The sequence below is a fragment of the Staurois parvus genome, unplaced genomic scaffold, assembly GCF_062004578.1.
Source record: "Staurois parvus isolate SC_StPar_1 unplaced genomic scaffold, SC_StPar_1.0 ptg000151l, whole genome shotgun sequence".
Taxonomy (NCBI): Eukaryota; Metazoa; Chordata; class Amphibia; order Anura; family Ranidae; genus Staurois; species Staurois parvus.
Window position 1 is genome coordinate 12,073,980 of NW_028317947.1, and position 20,790 is coordinate 12,094,769.

Consider the following 20,790-nt stretch of genomic DNA (forward strand, 5'->3'; position numbering starts at 1 on the left):
AATGCTGCAAATTTCGCACCGCATCAGTGTGAACCCGGGCTAATAGTGTTTACGTACCTCCTCTAGCAGACTGGTCACAGCGTCTATGTCCCGATAGGTCTTGGTGATTCTGCCAACTCGCTCAGAACACAGGACTGTAAGACACAAAAACACAATTGTTAGGGAACATTCCCAACACAATGCAGTGCTCTGTAAAGCATTCATTTTTGAGCAATAAAGCAAATTGTGTTAGGCAGCCCTATTTAAAATGAATAGGTTACAACCTAATGAAATGATTAGGTGCAGTCTTCATTCTTTGCAGTACATGTGATTTAGATGTGCTTTGGGGTACCATTGACAATTTATGGCACCGCAGCTCATCAATGCACCTAGCACAATGCATTTGGTATGAGAAGGTCCTTAATATGCATGTCTTCTGTGTGGGGGAAACAAAATCATAATCTGACTCTCCTTGTATTCTATTACAGAAAGCTTACTAAGAAGTAATCTCTCCTTCTGAAAATGCTGGTTTCCAGGCTGTCATGCTAAACTTCTGGCTTCAATACGGTTAGCCACTAATTCAGTATGCAGACAAGGACTTTTCTCGGTCTTCCCTCATATATTTCTATTAAGTTAGGGGTAAGTGAGTATTGAACTCCATAAGCCGTAAAATATGAGCCAGCCAATTGGTATTTACGGTAATTAAAAATCCTATATATTTCATCCTTCAAAGTTAACAGGCGTACAGACCATGCACACTAAAGTATTTACAGTACATATTCGTAATAAGCAGTAAAAGCCGTTTAAAACAAGGTCTAATTCATCACTGTATCTAAAAGCATTGTGAAGAAATACATTTTCAAAATTCACAACCCAGGCGGTAAATTCTCAGCATTTTTATAGGAGAACAGAATCTTGACAACCTACCAACTCTGTAATGTAAACACAGTGCAGATGTTTCTAGGGCTTGCAGTGCAATTATATAGGCAACTTTCATTTCGTTTTGGATACGGTCTGCATATTTTATGGGGCAAATCTCACTGTAAATCAAACCAAAGTAGCGCAGGACCTTTTCCCAAAGTTACATCACAGCTGAGCTGCACTGATGTGAACAGGCACCATTAGAAGCAATGATATTTTTTTAATGCACCAAACTTGCGTTCAGTAGATTTTATCAGCATTTCAAATGGTAAATGATTATAAACGCGTGTAAATGCGGCTAACCTCGTTTAGAAGTGTTTGGAAATTTTTTTTAACTCTTCCATTTCCAGATGCTGTCCAGAACCTTTTTTCATCATGAAATATGCATGCAAAGCGTTGTCCCGGTACTCAAATAGACTTGGTACACCATACTTTGAGGTTTCGCATGAAAGAAAATATGTTAGACACTGCTGCAATAATTTCTGCACAGAAATGAGCTGGAACACATCCAAACACCACAAACAAAACAGATAATCTCAACACATAATGCTCTCTCAATTTCTCTCAAAATGTCTGAAATAGTTAATTTTTTAACTGTTTTTCAGTGCATTCTGGAAGGTCTCCTGAGGTTATCTTTAAAAAACGCATCTAAACGCAAACGCTCATAAATGCGGTATGCAAACGTTTTTTAACCTATGTTTTCCAGCAGTCCGTTTCCATCGTTCAGAATTGTCCCGTGTACATGGAGCCTAATGCTGGATATATTTTATATATGTGGAAATTTAAATATTTGTATACCTATAGCAGTTATTAAAAAAAAGACAATTTAAAAGAAATACATTTAAAAATTATTGTGTAAAGCTGATATTCGCCCAGAATATAGTATTTTATCAGAGGTTTGTGCCTCCAGTCACATTGAAAAGATTTCCCTCTTTGATTCGTATCTTTCCCTAATGCAGGTCCTACCATAACCTCCACAAAGGCTGAAAGAACCATGTCAGTTGATGAAGACAGTAATTGAAAATAATTGGGGTTTTGCTGATCATAAACAGTGGACTGACTGCTCGGTCCAGATTGTGGAAAGGTTATGCATGCTGACAGGGGGGTCAACGACTATTTAACCAAAGTTTTAACTCAAAAGCTTGCAGCACAAAAAATGTTTGTATTATGGAAACAAAATAGTGACTACTGGAGAACATTGAACTACTGTTTCTCTATGAGGACCATCAATCGGATGTTTTGCCTGTCCTGATATCTAACAGATCATTTATGTATGTATGTATGTATGTATGTATGTATGTATGTATGTATGTATGTATGTATGATATATATATATGCAGCACAGTGGCTAAATGGTTAGCACTTCCGCCTAGCAGTTCTAGGGTCATTGGTTCAAATCCCAACCCCAGCATTTATATCCAAATCAGGTGAACGGTGTAGGAATTACAACAGTTTGCATATGTGCCTCCCACTTGTTAAGGGACCAAAAGTAATGGGACAGAATAATAATCATAAATCAAACTTTCACTTTTTAATACTTGGTTGCAAATCCTTTGCAGTCAATTACAGCCTGAAGTCTGGAACGCATAGACATCACCAGACACTGGGTTTCATCCCTGGTGATGCTCTGCCAGGCCTCTACTGCAACTGTCTTCAGTTCCTGCTTGTTCTTGGGGCATTTTCCCTTCATTTTTGTCTTCAGCAAGTGAAATGCATGCTCAATCGGATTCAGGTCAGGTGATTGACTTGGCCATTGCATAACATTCCGCTTATTTCCCTTAAAAAACTCTTTGGTTGCTTTTGCAGTATGTTTTGGGTCATTGTCCATCTGCACTGTGAAGCGGAGTCCAATGAATTCTGAAGCATTTGGCTGAATATGAGCAGATAATATTGCCCGAAACACTTCAGAATTCATCCTGCTGCTTTTGTCAGCAGTCACATCATCAATAAATACAAGAGAACCAGTTCCATTGGCAGCCATACATGCCCACGCCATGACACTACCACCACCATGCTTCACTGATGAGGTGGTATGCTTAGGATCCTGAGCAGTTCCTTTCCTTCTCCATACTCTTCTCTTCCCATCACTCTGGTACAAGTTGATGTTGGTCTCATCTGTCCATAGGATGTTGTTCCAGAACTGTGAAGGCTTTTTTAGATGTCGTTTGGCAAACACTAATCTGGCCTTCCTGTTTTTGAGGCTCACCAATGGTTTACATCTTGTGGTGAACCCTCTGTATTCACTCTGGTGAAGTCCTCTCTTGATTGTTGACTTTGACACACATACACCTACCTCCTGGAGAGTGTTCTTGATCCGGCCAACTGTTGTGAAGGGTGTTTTCTTCACCAGGGAAAGAATTCTTCGGTCATCCACCACAGTTGTTTTCCGTGGTCTTCTGGATCTTTTGGTGTTGCTGAGCTCACCGGTGCGTTCTTTCTTTTTAAGAATGTTCCAAACAGTTGTTTTGGCCACGCCTAATGTTTTTTCTATCTCTCTGATGGGTTTGTTTTGTTTTTTCAGCCTAATGATGGCTTGCTTCACTGATAGTGACAGCTCTTTGGATCTCATCTTGAGAGTTGACAGCAACAGATTCCAAATGCAAATAGCACACTTGAAATGAACTCTGGACCTTTTATCTGCTCATTGTAATTGGGATAATGAGGGAATAACACACACCTGGCCATGGAACAGCTGAGAAGCCAATTGTCCCATTACTTTTGGTCCCTTAACAAGTGGGAGGCACAAATGCAAACTGTTGTAATTCCTACACCGTTTACCTGATTTGGATGTAAATACCCTCAAATTAAAGCTGACAGTCTGCAGTTAAAGCACATCTTGTTTGTTTCATTTCAAATCCATTGTGGTGGTGTATAGAGCCAAAAATTTTAGAATTGTGTCGATGTCCCAATATTTATGGACCTGACTGTATATACACACACACACACACACTGTATATTAGATGGGCAGTACAGCGGCTAGCACTTCTGCCTGGCAGTACTAGGGTCATTGGTTCTAATCCCAACCACAGCACCACCTGCCTGGAGTTTGCATGTTCTTCCTGTGCCTGCATGGGTTTCCTCCGGGTAATCCGGTTTCATCCCACACTCCAAAGATATGCTGGTGGGTGAATTGGCTCCAGTCTAAATTGGCCCTAGTATGTACTGTATATGTATGAATATAAGTTAGGGCAATATAATTTGGAAACTCGGGCACTGCCCGAGGGCCCGGGGTCAGTAGGGGGCCCCATGAGATGCCCCTGGTACCTTTTTCATAGGATTTTTTGAGTTTGGGCAAGGACACAGGGGCCCCATGATCCCCTATTGCCCAGGGGCCCCATGAGTTGTCAGTCCACCCCTGGTTAGGGACCTTAGATTGTACGCCCCTTGAGGGTTAGGGACTGATGTGAATGTACAATATATATGTAAAGCGCTGTGTAAAATTGACAGCGCTATACAAGTACCTGAAATAAATAAATATTAGACATCCGTCGGCATATTACATGTCTGTATGTGTGCACTCGGAACTTAAGGTGCAAATCTGCAATTTTTCTGAGCTCAAATCTCCCCTGGGGGCCATTGAAAACCTGTCTACAAGGAGCAACGCTCATCAATAAGGGAGGTGATCACTAATCTTCCATTCAGGTGTCCAATTGCTTTGTCTGGGGATGTGACTCAGGCATACAGAGAGGTAATGATTGTGTCACTTATTACAGGGCGTTCTAGTGTATGAAATGACTATTTTATACACAAATTGGCAGTTGCCCCATATTTCCCCTTCACTGAAGGGCTCTGAAACCTGTAACCCGCGCTGCATTGGTATGAGTGGCAGAACAGGCTAAATTCACACCATTGCGTTTTCCTGTGTTCTGTTTTGGCCAATAAAAGTCAAATAAAGCAGAGGTACCTAGGAGTGGGGGGTTGCTGTCATGCACTAAAACGCATGTAAAATGCATGCCCCCATGTGTTTTTCATGTGCTGCCATTGAAGTTGTTCTGGGTTAGTGACTCAAAGTGCTACAGCCAGAGGTTCAGCATAACAGACAACAAATCTGCATTTTTCAAGCAATGGCAGCCTCCATGTTTCTTTAACCTCTTAGCGCCGGCGCCTCCAGGCCCTTTAAGAGTTTTAGAAGCCAGAAGGTGGGCAGGGTTTCAGGGTCATGTGACTACCGTGATTCACCGTCACATGATCGGAAAAGGTCCTGATCGAAAGGGGAGATCGGGACCTTTCCGTGAGTCACGGACATATGTGCTGAGAGTGAGCGCTCCCAGCACATATGTATTTTCTAATTGTACGCAAATATGCGGACGCTCGGCGTCAAGGCCTGGACACCAAGAGGCCGCATATTTGCGTGCACTCGATGTCAAGGGGTTAAACAAAGGTTTACATTTAGCCCTGGTTCCCACTGATGCGGTGCGGAATTTCTGTGCAATTTCCGCACCGCATCATAAATCGCACCCTGTACATGCGAACCGCTGCGGGTGTGTATTTTAGGTTAGCAGCACCCTCGAAATTGGTTCGCAAAACGTCATGCGATGTGCAGAATCGGATCATTTGGGTGTGAACACCCATGCAATCAGATTCTGGTGTGGACAAAAAAAGGGTCTTGCAATATTTTCGTGTGCATGTGGTGTGATTTGAGCCATACAAAATGTATGGCTGAATTGCACTGCACAGAAATCACATGTGATCTGCACAGGAATGCAGTGCGGTTCCTGTGCAAATCACATGCTTTGTGCCTCTCGGCATCAGTGTGAACCCGGGCTAAAGCAAAACTGAACTCTCACAATCAACATTTTTTCAATCCTTAGGGCTCATGTACACTGCAGCTGATAAACTCACGTTTAGGAGCTTTTCTGCGTTTTTTTCAGCAGCCCCTGAACTCTCCCTAATGTTTCCTATGTGTCCGTGTGCACATCATCATTTACAGGCAGTTGAGTTTACAGTTGTTTTTTTGAACGCACCAAACTTGCGTTCAGGAGTAGATTTTATCAGCGTTTCAAACGCCAAACGCTTGTAAACGCGGCTAACCACGTTTAGAAGCGTTTTTTAACTGTTCCAAATGCTGTCCAGAGCCTTTTTTCATCATCAGAAATGCAGGCAAAGCGTTTTTCATGTATTCAAATAGACCCGACACAGCAGCGCAGTCAGTTCCAGGTTTCGTGTGAAGGAAAAAATGGTAGAACGTGCCGCATTATGCTCATGATGGGATCCATAGTGACTACAACCAGAAAAGACAGGTCATCTCAACACATACTGCTCTCTCTGCTTCTGCTCTCTATTTCTCTCAAAATGTCTGATATAGTAAATTTTTTTACTGTTTTTCAGTGCATTCTGGGCATTTTGTAAGGTCTCCTGAGGTTATCTTAAAAAGCGCTTCTAAGCGCAAACGCTCATAAATGCAGTATGCAAACGTGACTAAACAGATGTTTTTTAACCTACGTTTTCCAGAAGTCAGTTTCCATCATTCAGAAGTGTTTTCCAAACGCCCCGTGTACATGGAGTCTTATACTGCTAGCCTTTTTTAAATGGATAAGAAGGTCTATTACATTTATCATGGGAATTTTTCTTCTTTCATCTGGAGGTTGGACCTTCTCAGCTAAGCACACCCTGCATGCATGAGCTAAGGGCAGATGGATTCCAGGAAGTAAATGCTACATAAGCCCTTGCTCAAGGAGGCCCTGGCTAGAAATTCTAGGGGGTGTTTTCTCAACAAAAAAAAGCATGGAGACATGGATGGATGGATAGGTTTGTGTTGAAACTAAAAAATGAATTAGTGTTTTCGGTTTGTGCTGCTCAGATGCAGTTCAGATTAGCAGTTATAGAACAAATGTACTGTTCTAGATAATAACGGAATCAATAGCTGCCATACCTGCATTTATTTAGTCACAGCAGCCTCGGTGTAATTCGTGAGTCTTGGGGACGGTGGCAAGTCCAACACACATATTTACAAACATTATATGTGATAATGTATAGAGTGCATGTGATAATGTATAGAGTGCATGTGATAATGTATAGAGTGCATGTGATAATGTATAGAGTACATGTGATAATGTATACATACATGTGATAATGTATAGAGTACATGTGATAATGTATAGAGTGCATGTGATAATGTATAGAGTACATGTGATAATGTATAGAGTACATGTGATAATGTACAGAGTACATGTGATAATGTATAGAGTACATGTGATAATGTATAGAGTACATGTGATAATGTATAGAGTGCATGTGATAATGTATAGAGTGCATGTGATAATGTATACATACATGTGATAATGTATACATACATGTGATAATGTATAGAGTACATGTGATAATGTATAGAGTGCATGTGATAATGTATAGAGTGCATGTGATAATGTATACATACATGTGATAATGTATAGAGTACATGTGATAATGTATAGAGTGCATGTGATAATGTATACATACATGTGATAATGTATACATACATGTGATAATGTATAGAGTACATGTGATAATGTATACATACATGTGATAATGTATACATACATGTGATAATGTACAGAGTACATGTGATAATGTATAGAGTACATGTGATAATGTATACATACATGTGATAATGTACAGAGTACATATGATAATGTATAGAGTACATGTGATAATGTATACATACATGTGATAATGTACAGAGTACATGTGATAATGTATAGAGTACATGTGATAATGTACAGAGTACATGTGATAATGTATACATACATGTGATAATGTACAGAGTACATGTGATAATGTATAGAGTACATGTGATGCCATTATTATGGTACCGTATTATTAGAGTATTATGTGATAACATATTACATACATTTAGGATATTTCTGTATCTTGCAACAAATCACTTAAAACTGGGCAAATTGATCATCCCAGACCACCCATACAGAGACCGCTATCACTTGTATACACAGACCACCAGCCAACATGGAAGGTGGTGATCAGCTGTTCCTCTGCATCTGATGACACCTAAGATAGCAGTCTTCAACAACAACCACCTAAACCACGTCTTTCAACTTTTTGAGATGGGACAGAGGGACATTTTTTTGCACATTGTATTTAGACAAAGGATACAAATAAATTGGTTAAATGCAGTAGTTTTCTAAGTTGGCTACATACAGGCAAATCTTGCAAACCGTGAAGCAACTGCCCAAACTCGTGCTCCTAACCTGATAAATGTAACAAGAAGTTGCAGTGACAGATGGATATTTCCCAGCATGCTGGATAATCTATGCAACCCCATGTTAGGCACTGAGAGCTCTACAATCCAATGTCAGGGGAATTCTTCCTACTGACCAACTATGTAAGGAACTTTCTTCCCACTGACCACCAATGTAAGGGGCACTCATCCTACTTACCACCTATGTAACAGGAATTCTTCCTACTGACCACCTATGTAAGGAGCTTTCTTCCCACTGGCCACCAATGTCAGGGGAATTATTGCTAATGATTACCAATGTAAGGGACACGCTTCCTACTTACCACCCATGTCAGGGGAGTTCTTCCTACTGACCACCTATGTAAGGGAAATTCTTCCTACTGACTACCTATGAGCTTTCTTCCCACTGACCACCAATGTAAGGGGCACTCTTCCTACTTACCACCCATGTCAGGGGAGTTCTTCCTACTGACCACCTATGTAAGGAGCTTTCTTCTCACTTTCCACCAATGTAAGGGGAATTCTTTACTCAAGAATTTTTAGCACTGACCACCAATGTAAGGAGTATTCTTTCCACTATCCACCTGTGTAAGGAGCATTCTTCCCACTGACCACCAATGTAAAGTGCATTCTTCTCACTGACCACCAATGTAAAGTGCATTCTTCTCACTGACCACCAATGTAAAGTGCATTCTTCTCACTGACCACCAATGTAAGGTGCATGCTTCTCACTGACCACCAATGTAAGGTGCATGCTTCTCACTGACCACCAATGTAAGGTACATTCTTCTCACTGACCACCAATGTAAGGTGCATTCTTCCACTGACCACCAATGTAAGGTGCATTCTTCCACTGACCACCAATGTAAGGAGCATTCTTCTCACTGATCACCAATGTAAGGTGCATTCTTTCCACTGACCACCAATGTAAGGTGCATTCTTCCACTGACCACCAATGTAAGGAGCATTCTTCTCACTGACCACCAATGTAAGGTGCATTCTTTCCACTGACCACCAATGTAAGGTGCATTCTTTCCACTGACCACCAATGTAAGGTGCATTCTTTCCACTGACCACCAATGTAAGGTGCATTCTTTCCACTGACCACCAATGTAAGGTGCATTCGTTCCAGTGACTAGAAATGTAAGAAGCATTCTGCCTACTAACTACCAATGTAAGGTGCATTCTTCTCACTGACCACCAATATAAGGTGCATTCTTCCTACTGACCACCAATGTAAGGTGCATTCTGTCCACTGACCACCAATGTAAAGTGCATTTTTCCCACTGGTCACCTATGGACTGGGCATTCTTCCTACAGACAACCAACGTAAGGGGTATTCTTCCCAATGACCACCAATGTAAGGGACATCCTTTCCATTGATCACCAAAGTAAGGAACATTTTTCCCACTGACCCCAAATGAATTATTTTTAGCAGGGTTCCCCTAGCCCTGAAAATTATTCTAAGGGTTCTTCTGAGAAAGAGAGCCTTGGAGCCTTATTATGCTAGCAATGCTTCTTTCAGTTGTACCATTATCCCAAATGAAGTACTATATGACCAGTTCTAAACTACAGTACTTCACTAAATGCTATCCATGGCCGTATACACATACCGATAAGCAACTAATCACAGATTTGACTGTTTCAAACTACTGTCTGATAAAACAAATAAAAACAATTTGTTTGAATTTGAATCTTCTCAATTAAAAGCAATTTCTGATAAAAAATAATATTCACAGAAATATATCTAACAGCCGATTAGGTACATGTATGGCCTGCCTTAGTTGCTGTGGGATAGTCAATGATGGAAACGTACGGATTGCTGGCTATTATTTACAATGGGTGTCTCTGGCTTTCAGTGTCAGGAAAGCTTTGTTTTGAGCGTCCACCACACTATACAAGGCTGTTGCATGTGGCACATTACTACTGTGTGTGTTAGCTGAACATTCAGATTATATTATCACTCTACTTCCATACCACCACTGCCTGATTAAATTCTACAGAAAAGAAATCCATTTTTACCTTCTTCCAGGTCATCTGCCATGGAGTCAGGGTCAAAAATGAGGTTCCCGTTGCATTCATTTTCATTGGCCAGGTTGCAAGTGTTTGTCCAGAACTCCATGGCTGCTGGAAGTTGAGCGGTGATGGCTTCTTCACCCCCTAAATCAATCAATGGGGGACATGGATCCCTAAGAGGAGGATGCTGGGAGAGTGTCTGAACAGGCAGCAGCCAGCACGTAGCCTGACCATATCCTGATGAGCCCAGTGTGCAGGCATCAGAGGACGGCTAGAGGATGGCAGTAAGGAGGCACCGAGTGACACCATGTAAAGTACACTGTCCTGATTGTCTACTAGCTAAGCTCTCTACCCTGCTTTATAGCCTTGTGGCTCCTGTATACACCTGGCTGGGAAGGGCTTACTCCAGTGACAGGAGGGAGGGGATGAGCAGCAAAACAAAACAGAGTCCTCTCTGCATTAAAATGCAAGTCCCTTTTCAGAAGGTAAACAGGAAAAACATGCCTCTCTTTTCAGCTCTGTGACTGGTATGGGTGGTCCTCTGCACCAAGTTTGCAAAACAAAATATCATTCCCACTGCCCCCCTCTTCAAAAGGAAGTGGTACATCCCAAGCTGTGACAATCCATCCCGACACCTGCTCTTATCAGAGTCATAAACATAGGAACTTCAAGCAGAAGAATGTAAAAACAAAGCCTGCCGTCACACGTACACAGGTCGTGTCATACTACCAACCTTCCAGCCCATGTATGAAGTGTCTGCACAAGATTCTATTTACTGATCATTTGGGTGAAGGCTGACACGTGTTTTGTAGATTTCCTAATGTGGATTGTTTCATGTGCTGAAAAATGCATAAAAAAGTCATGGAAATGCATCGGATGCAACTGATTCAGTTTAATCAGCCAAATATGTTGCCGTTGTGCATCAAAATAAAAGGTGTGCGAAGTCTTAGGGATCGTGTTCACTTGCTGTTGGGAAAGGGGAGGGGGGGTGAAAAAAGGGTCTGAGCTGCTTTTTTTCCCACTTGTGCGACTTGCCATGCGGCTTTGGGGTCAAAAGTCATATGACACGTTGCACCCTATGTTCCCAATAAATGCCATTCAAATCTGTGCGACTTCAAGTCACAAAGACATGAAAGTAGTTCCTGCACTACTTTGTTATGACTTTTGATGCGACTTTAGTCCAGTGAATGTAAAGTCGCACCACAAGTCGAATCAAAGTCACGCTTCAAAGTAGCACTGGAAATCGTGCGACTTTGGAGACATGCTAATGTGAATTTAGTCTAAAGATAATTTTTTAAAACAACAAACGTGTGATACTTACCTGCTCTGTGCAGTAGTTTTGCACAGAGCAGCCCCAATCCTCTTTTCGGGTTCCCCGCCAGCCCCTCCCTCCTGCCCCCAGAGCTCTGGGGGCACCTAAGCAGGCTTGCTCCTGAGCCGCTGCTCTGCGTGTCCATTCACGTCTGCTCCCTCTCTCTCATTGGCTCACTGGCTGTGATTGACAGCAGTGGGAGTCAATGGCTCCCACTACTGTCTGAGCCAATGAGGAGGGAGAGTCCCCGGAGAGCTGAGGATCTTGTGCACATCGCTGGATCGCAATGGGGTTCCAGTAAGTATTGGGGGGAGGGGGGGCTGCTGCACACAGAAAGTCGTTTACCTTCATGCCCCTCCTTCCTGCCCCCAGAGCTGTGAGAGCACTCAAGCAGGCTTGCTCCTGAGTTGCTGCTCTACGTGTCCATTCATGCCTGCCCCCTCTCATTGGCTCACTGGCTGTGATGGACAGCAGTGGGAGCCAATGGCTCCCGTTACTGTCTGAGCCAATGAGGAGGGAGAGTCCCTAGAGAGCTGAGGATCTCGTGCACATCTCTGGATTGCGATGGGGCTCCGGTAAGTATTGGGGGGGGGGCTGACGGGGGACTACTGCACACAAAAAGTCTTTTACCTTCATGCATAATACATGACGGTAAAAAAACCTTGAGCCTTTACAATGACTTGAAGATGAGGTTGTACACGTCGCAGCTACGGCAAAAATGATCCCACCTGTTGGGTTCAGTGGGCAGTACTGCTGCCAAACACAACTCATTCAAATAAATAGGGCCACGCTGAAACCACTCTGAAATTGCGTGCTTGCAAAGTGGTGGTGTGGCATTTACAGGGTTAATACAGGTGCTGTGGAGGTGATATATCCTCCCCCCACCGCCTGTCAGACATCTTGGAAAAAGCAATCCACTGTGGTAAGATTTTCAGAGGTGCAGCAATGACACTTGCATTTTAAATGTTGCCTAAAGCTGCCCATACATTAAAGGGATTTTCAAACAAACATTCCTAAGAATGAACATTTGCACATACATTCTGGGTAGATTCAATGACTTGATGAATGTCATATACAAGTACAAAATTTTGTCTGTTCTTTATATTTGATTTTGGAATTAACGTAAATACCCCAATGAGAACCACATTCATGTTAAAAATTTATTTGCTCGAGAAAAATAACCATCCTGCTCCTTTGGATTTTCTGGTAACTGCCGTCAAATACAAACGATGATTTGACCCCACTAATGATTAGAAATCGAATGAATGCTAGCTTAAAGTGTTACTAAACCCTTCACTATATCTGGTCTCCCACAGTACACAGAACATGGAAATGCAATTATTTTAGTAGAGCACTGGTTAAGGCTTGTAGGAGGAGTTTTCATTCTCATTTCACTGTCCTATGAGACTGCAGGACCCCTGACCCTCTGTCTGGACAGTGCTGATTGGCCCTGTGCATCCTCCCAAGAAAGAAAAAACACTCTAGCAGCACACACCAAACTGAGCATGTGCAGCTTGCCCCAAGGGCTCTGTTCTATCAACAGATTAATTGGGGACAGTAAAAGGGGAGGATCAGAGAAGACAGGATTAAGCATCCTTTTTACACAATGCAGAGGATTAACCCCTTAGGTTCCACAGTGAGTATAACAAGCATGCTTTACTGCATATACAGACTGATTTTACTGTTGTGGGTTTAGTAACACTTTAACAGTTCATTTTCTTTAGAAAGCAACCACAACCTGAGTAGAAAAGCCTGTCCCCATAGAAGCATGCTGCAGAGAAAGTTCCTTGCTCTCTGTGTGGAAGCAGCGGTCTCTCTGCACAAATCTGACATAGCTCCTGTTCCCGAGTGAGAGCTAGGGCTGTCCAATCAGCAAGGAACATGAGCTTGGTTGACTGGAAAGCTCTAACTCTGACTTCGCTGCAAGCATGTCAGACTTCTGCAAAAAGATCACTTCCTCCACAAAAACGGCAAGGGTCCTTCTCTGTAGCATGCTGGCGTGGGACAGGCTTTCCTACTCAGGCTTTCTCATCATCAGTTAAAGCAGTCTTGTGACTTCTATCAGCGCCCGGCAGATCCCTGGTCAAAGCTTGTAGGAGTGGTTTCATTCTTCTTTCACTGTCCTATGAGACTGCAGGACCCCTGACCCTCTGTCTGGACAGTGTTGATTGGCCCTGTGCAAATCCCATGCACCCTCCCAAGGCTGCTTTTTGAAGAAAAAAACTGTAAGGCTAGGTTCACGCTTGTGCAAGTGTTTGCGCGTGCTGAAATCACATCTGTTCCTGTACCCACAACTACGTTCTGCTCTTTACAGAGTGAATGGGCTGCTATGCCTGCGCAAACTTGGGCTGCAACAGATGCTTAGGTGTGAGCCTAGTGTAAGACTTTGCTCACCTTGAATGTACAAAGCAGATTTAAACTGAAAGTTTATTCAGGCATTAAAGCAACACTATAATATGCAAAAAAAAGTGAGCGCTACTAATAGAATAATCAAGTAAGCAGCTAATAGCACTAAAGATGATCACAACCACCTTCGGTATAAATAAAATAAGCAAAGTGCAGCGCTATATACAGTTGCAAGAAAAAGTATGTGAACCCCTTGGGATTACGTGGAGTTTTGCATGAATTGGGCATAAAATGTGCTCTGAACGTCATCTAAGTCACAACAATAGAAGAACACAGTCTGCTGAACATAATACTACACAAACATTAGATGTTGCCATGGTTTAATTGCACATAACATGTAAACATTCACAGTGCAGGGAGGAAAAAGTATGTGAGGTCCTAGCTTAATGACTTCTCCCAGAGCTAATTGGAGCCAGGAGTGAGCCAACCTTGACTCCAATCAGTGTGATGATATTGGATGTGTTGCTGACAGCTGTCCTGCCCTTAAAAAACACACACCTGTTTTGGGTTTACTGGTTTCAAGAAGCACTGTCTGATGTGAACCATGCCTCGCAGAAAAGAGCTCTCAGAAGACCTACGATCAAGAATTGTTGACTTGCATGAAGCTGGAAAGGGTTACAAAAGTATCTCCAAAAGCCTTGATGTTCATGTGCCCACGGTAAGACAGACTGTCTACAAATGGAGAAAGTTTAGCACTGTTGCTACTCTCCCTAGGCGTGGTCGTCCTGTAAAAATAACTGCAAGAGCACAGCCCAGAATGCTGCATGAGGTAAAGAAGAATCCCAGAGTGTCAGCTAAAGACCTACAGAAATCTCTGGCACATGCTAACATTTTTGTTGACACATCTACAATAAGGAAAACATTAAACAAGAATGGAGTACATGGGAGGACACCACGGAGGAAGCCATTGCTGTCCAAAAAGAATATTGCAGCACGTTTGAAGTTTGCAAAAGAGCACCTGGATGTTCCACAGCACTACTGGCAAAATATACTGTGGACAGATGAAACCAAGATTGAGTTGTTTGGGAAGAACACACAACACTATGGGTGGAGAAAAAAAGGCACAGCACACCAACATCAAAACCTCATCCCCACTGTAAAACATGGCGGAGGGAGCATCATGGTTTGGGGCTGCTTTGCTGCCTCAGGGCCTGGAAGGATTGATGTCATTGATGGGAAAATGAATTCCAGAGTTTATCAAGACATTTTGCAGGAAAACGTACGACCATCTGTCCGCCAACTGAAGCTCCGCAGAGGATGGGTGATGCAACAGGACAATGACCCAAAGCATACAAGTAATTCAACAAAACAATGGCTGCAACAGCACAGAATACGCCTTCTGGAGTGGTCCAGTCAGAGTCCTGACCTCAACCCCATTGAAATGCTGTGGCATGACCTTAAGAGAGCGATTCACACCAGAAATCCCAAGAATATTGCTACACTGAAACAGTTTTGTGAAGAGGAGTGGTCCAAAATTACTCCAGATCGTTGTGCAGGTCTGATCTGCAACTACAGGAAACGTTTGGTTGAGGTTATTGCTGCCAAAGGAGGGTCAACCAGTTATTAAGTCCAAAGGTTCACATACTTTTTCCTCCCTGCACTGTGAATGTTTACATGTTATGTGCAATTAAACCATGGCAACATCTAATGTTTGTGTAGTATTATGTTCAGCAGACTGTGTTCTTCTATTGTTGTGACTTAGATGACGTTCAGAGCACATTTTATGCCCAATTCATGCAAAACTCCACGTAATCCCAAGGGGTTCACATACTTTTTCTTGCAACTGTAACAATTTAAGAAGTTCGACCTCCAAAGTTCGATCGAAAATCGATCTAAACACACACATAAATGTTCATAGAATCAAGCGAATGATAAGTGAACACAGCTAAAATCGGATCCGGGAAATGGCAAGAATGCGCACTCACCGACCGCACATAGGAAATGCGCGTTTTTGTGTATCCAATCAAGCGAGTATCGATATCCCACAGGGAGAGATGTCCTCAATCGATCTGCTGGGCTAATATGGCCTCCTTAGATTGGAATGGATCAATCACGGCACACGTCCCTTCCAGGTACAGGTATCCCTCCTCTGGATGATATGTAGCTGTGTCTGCCGACCCCTCAGTGGGGGGTAAAAAGTGGAAAAGTACCCATAGTGTAGTATGTCAAATATTTATTGATGAAGGAAGAGTTTACAACCTAGGTCAGTAATGTTACTGGCAGTGTGCCAGAGAACACAGAAATACAAATAAAATAAATATAAAAAGTATGCTACTGACCCTTTAAAAACAAGCACCCAGACCTCCTCGCGGTCTGGGTGGTATAGAGGCGTCACAGGCTGTCAGTTCCTCCTGAGGCCTTTCGTGCTAAGGCACATCTTCAGAGGGGATGCTGACAGCTCTGTGACAGACGCCAAATGAATAAATAGAGAAAACGCGGGATTCGCGCATGCGCAATGGATCGCCGCCATTTTCCAGAGGACCATACAACTGCGCATGCGCGCACATCGAAGCGCCATTTTGCCACAGATATATAGAACTGTCAGCAGTGGCATATCTAGCCATGCTGACAGGACGCATATACAGCGCAATTGAGCCTGAAACATATGGCTCCAAATTCCCAGGGAGGTAGGATAGCAAATACTTTCAGTTTCTATCACAATAATATGGCAATAATGCCTCATTGATAAATTCACCACAATGAAGGTGACACAATAAGGGGATGATATAAATAAACCCATATAATGAAAAAAGCGCTCCGAGTGCCCAGGTTTCAAAACATTGACAGTATACCAAATGTCATTACATGCAAGTGATTAACGGTCTATCAGAGAACAAGAACAACTGAAGATAAATACAGTTCTCCACCGCTATTGGTCAGTATATTTGCATCTAAAAACACCATTATTATGCCAAAAAGAGGGGGGGGGTTTTGTAGTGTTTATAATACACTACCATCTCAAAGCGTATAAACACTACTTATGCCACTAAAAAGTGACTAAACCCTTCCCGAGGAAATAATAATATTCGTAGTGCGTCTCTTATTTGGTAATAATTCACCAGTTTAAGGTAAAAGATAAATTGGCATTAATATATGGCAGATGTAGGTGATCAAGGTGCAAAGTAATTTATATATCATTAAACATATTCAAATGTGTAAATATGAGTGACATATCATATGAGTGACATACAGTCATGGCCGAAATTGTTGGCACCCTTGATATTTCTCCAGGAAATCATGTATTTCTCACGAAACGTATTGCATTAACACATGTTTTGCTATACACATGTTTATTCCCTTTGTGTGTATTGGGACAAAACAAAAAAAGGGAGGAAAGAAAGCAAATTCGACATAATGTCACACAAACCTCCAAAAATGGGCTGGACAAAAGTATTGGCACCCTTTCACAACTGCGGATAAATAAGAATGTTACAAGCATGTGATGCTCCTGTAAACTCACCTGGGGCAAGTAACAGGTGTGGGCAATATAGAAATCACACCTGAAAGCAGATAAAAAGGAGAGACGTTCACTTAACCTTTGCATTGTGTGTCTGTCTGTGCCACACTAAGCATGGACAACAGAAAGAGGAGACGAGAACTGTCTGAGGACCTGAAAACCAAAATTGTGGCAAAATATCAACAATCTCAAGGTTACAAGTCCATCTCCAGAGAACTAGATTTGCCTTTGTCCACAGTGCGCAACATTATCAAGAAGTTTGCAACCCATGGCACTGTAGCTAATCTCCCTGGTCGTGGACGGATGAGGAAAATTGATGAAAGATTGCAACGCAGAATAGTCCGGATGGTGGATAAGCAGCCCCAAACATGTTCCAAAGACATTCAAGCTGTCCTGCAGGCTCAGGGAGCATCAGTGTCAGCGCGAACTATCCGTCGACATTTAAATGAAATGAAACGCTATGGCAGGAGACCCAGGAGGACCCCACTGCTGACACAGAGACATAAAAAAGCAAGACTACAGTTTGCCAAAATGTACTTGAGTAAGCCAAAAGCCTTCTGGGAAAACGTCTTGTGGACAGATGAGACCAAGATAGAGCTTTTCGGTAAAGCACATCATTCTACTGTTTACCGAAAACGGAATGAGGCCTACAAAGAACAAAACACAGTACCTACGGTAAAATATGGTGGAGGTTCAATGATGTTTTGGGGTTGTTTTGCTGCCTCTGGCACTGGGTGCCTTGACTGTGTGCAAGGCATCATGAAATCTGAGGATTACCAAAGGATTTTGGGTCGCACTGTAGGGCCCAGTGTCAGAAAGCTGGGTTTGCGTCCAAGATCCTGGGTCTTCCAGCAGGACAATGACCCCAAACATACGTCAAAAAGCACTCAGAAATGGATGGCAAAGAAGCGCTGGAGAGTTCTGAAGTGGCCAGCAATGAGCCCAGATCTAAATCCCATTGAACACCTGTGGAGAGATCTTAAAATTGCTGTTGGGAAAAGGTGTCCTTCCAATAAGAGAGACCTGGAGCTGTTTGCAAAGGAAGAGTGGTCCAAAATTCCGGGTGAGAGGTGTCAGAAGCTTATTGATGGTTATAGGAAGCGACTGATTTCAGTTATGTTTTCCAAAGGGTGTGCAACCAAATATTAAGTTAAGGGTGCCAATACTTTTGTCCAGCCCATTTTTGGGGTTTTGTGTGACATTATGTCATATTTGCTTTTCTGCCTCTGTTTTATATTTGTTCCAATACATACAAAGGGAATAAACATGTGTATAGCAAAACATGTGTTAATGCAATACCTTTTTTGTGTGAAATACTTGATTTTCAGGAAAAATATCAAGGGTGCCAACAATTTCGGCCATGACTGTATATAATGAATAAATAAATAAATAGCTTATAATTATAAATTCACCTTAAACTGGTGAATTATTACCAAATAAGAGACGCACTACGAATATTATTATTTCCTCGGGAAGGGTTTAGTCACTTTTTAGTGGCATAAGTAGTGTTTATACGCTTTGAGATGGTAGTGTATTATAAACACTACAAAAACCCCCCCCCCCTCTTTTTGGCATAATAATGGTGTTTTTAGATGCAAATATACTGACCAATAGCGGTGGAGAACTGTATTTATCTTCAGTTGTTCTTGTTCTCTGATAGACCATTAATCACTTGCATGTAATGACATTTGGTATACTGTCAATGTTTTGAAACCTGGGCACTCGGAGCGCTTTTTTCATTATATGGGTTTATTTATATCATCCCCTTATTGTGTCACCTTCATTGTGGTGAATTTATCAATGAGGCATTATTGCCATATTATTGTGATAGAAACTGAAAGTATTTGCTATCCTACCTCCCTGGGAATTTGGAGCCATATGTTTCAGGCTCAATTGCGCTGTATATGCGTCCTGTCAGCATGGCTAGATATGCCACTGCTGACAGTTCTATATATCTGTGGCAAAATGGCGCTTCGATGTGCGCGCATGCGCAGTTGTATGGTCCTCTGGAAAATGGCGGCGATCCATTGCGCATGCGCGAATCCCGCGTTTTCTCTATTTATTCATTTGGCGTCTGTCACAGAGCTGTCAGCATCCCCTCTGAAGATGTGCCTTAGCACGAAAGGCCTCAGGAGGAACTGACAGCCTGTGACGCCTCTATACCACCCAGACCGCGAGGAGGTCTGGGTGCTTGTTTTTAAAGGGTCAGTAGCATACTTTTTATATTTATTTTATTTGTATTTCTGTGTTCTCTGGCACACTGCCAGGAACATTACTGACCTAGGTTGTAAACTCTTCCTTCATCAATAAATATTTGACATACTACACTATGGGTACTTTTCCACTTTTTACCCCCCACTGAGGGGTCGGCAGACACAGCTACATATCATCCAGAGGAGGGATACCTGTACCTGGAAGGGACGTGTGCCGTGATTGATCCATTCCAAACTAAGGAGGCCATATTAGCCCAGCAGATCGATTGAGGACATCTCTCCCTGTGGGATATCGATACTCGCTTGATTGGATACACAAAAACGCGCATTTCCTATGTGCGGTCGGTGAGTGCGCATTCTTGCCATTTCCCGGATCCGATTTTAGCTGTGTTCACTTATCATTCGCTTGATCCTATGAACATTTATGTGTGTGTTTAGATCGATTTTCGATCGAACTTTGGAGGTCGAACTTCTTAAATTGTTATATAGCGCTGCACTTTGCTTATTTTATTAAAGCAACACTTCACTCTCTTCAAGAGCTAAAGTAACAGAAAACTCTTCTACATCCAGCACATTTCCAAGTGTGTCAGATGTCCATTGGCCCCACTATGGTTCCATTTGCACGTTTACCTCAGGGGTCTCCAAATGTCTATAAAAAAAAAAAAAAAAAAGACAGTTTACTGTCCTTCAGGCTTTGGGCATGCTGGACTGTACTCAGTGGAAGGAAGCTCTCGTGGCTGTGCAAAACGTGGCCCGCAGGGACGTGGATACATGAACCAGGGGTCAAGCACACCTCACTTATCTACCACTTTAATGGACAATGCCTAATACATAGCCATATCATATACTCAGTTATAGTATTCCGTGGAAAAAAAAACACTGCAAAGACTTCTTGAGTAAGAAAGGAAAATATATAAAGAACATCTGAAAGGTATCCCAAATGTTCTATATTATAATTGCAGATTGCATGCCTAGAGCCCTTCCTACTCTGTGCAACAACTTGTACCCTTTAAGCACATTTGGGGAAACTGGATCAAGGCACATGGACCGATCCAATAAAATATCTAATGGGTAAAATATTTTCGTGGAAAATCCAAAATGGCAGTATTCCATTACAAATATTTGCTACATTTCGAGGTACAAAACCAACCCCTTTAAGGCAAGGTGCTTACTGTAAAATTTTTCCAAATGTGTCTGGAGACATTACATAGAGCCTACGCATCCAACGCCTCCTGGCAAGATCTGTTGGTGACAGAAGATGTTAATACATCATCCTACTACAACCCCGAATGTCCATTTTGGGGGGACAGTG

General features: G+C 42.4%; 1 protein-coding gene across 4 annotated transcripts in view; it reads right to left on the reverse strand.

The window, feature by feature from the left end:
* LOC149464481 (trafficking kinesin-binding protein 1-like) overlaps positions 1 to 20,790 on the reverse strand; it is a 98,007-nt gene that overhangs the window by 25,825 nt on the left and 51,392 nt on the right. For 3 of the 4 annotated variants that reach the window (XM_089674449.1, XM_089674452.1, XM_089674451.1), the window contains exon 4: positions 58 to 134. In XM_089674449.1, coding sequence (XP_089530575.1) covers positions 58 to 134 — 77 coding nt within the window. Of the gene's footprint in view, positions 1 to 57; positions 135 to 10,096; positions 10,460 to 20,790 lie in introns of those variants that run through there. The other variant, XM_089674450.1, reaches the window with a different exon arrangement.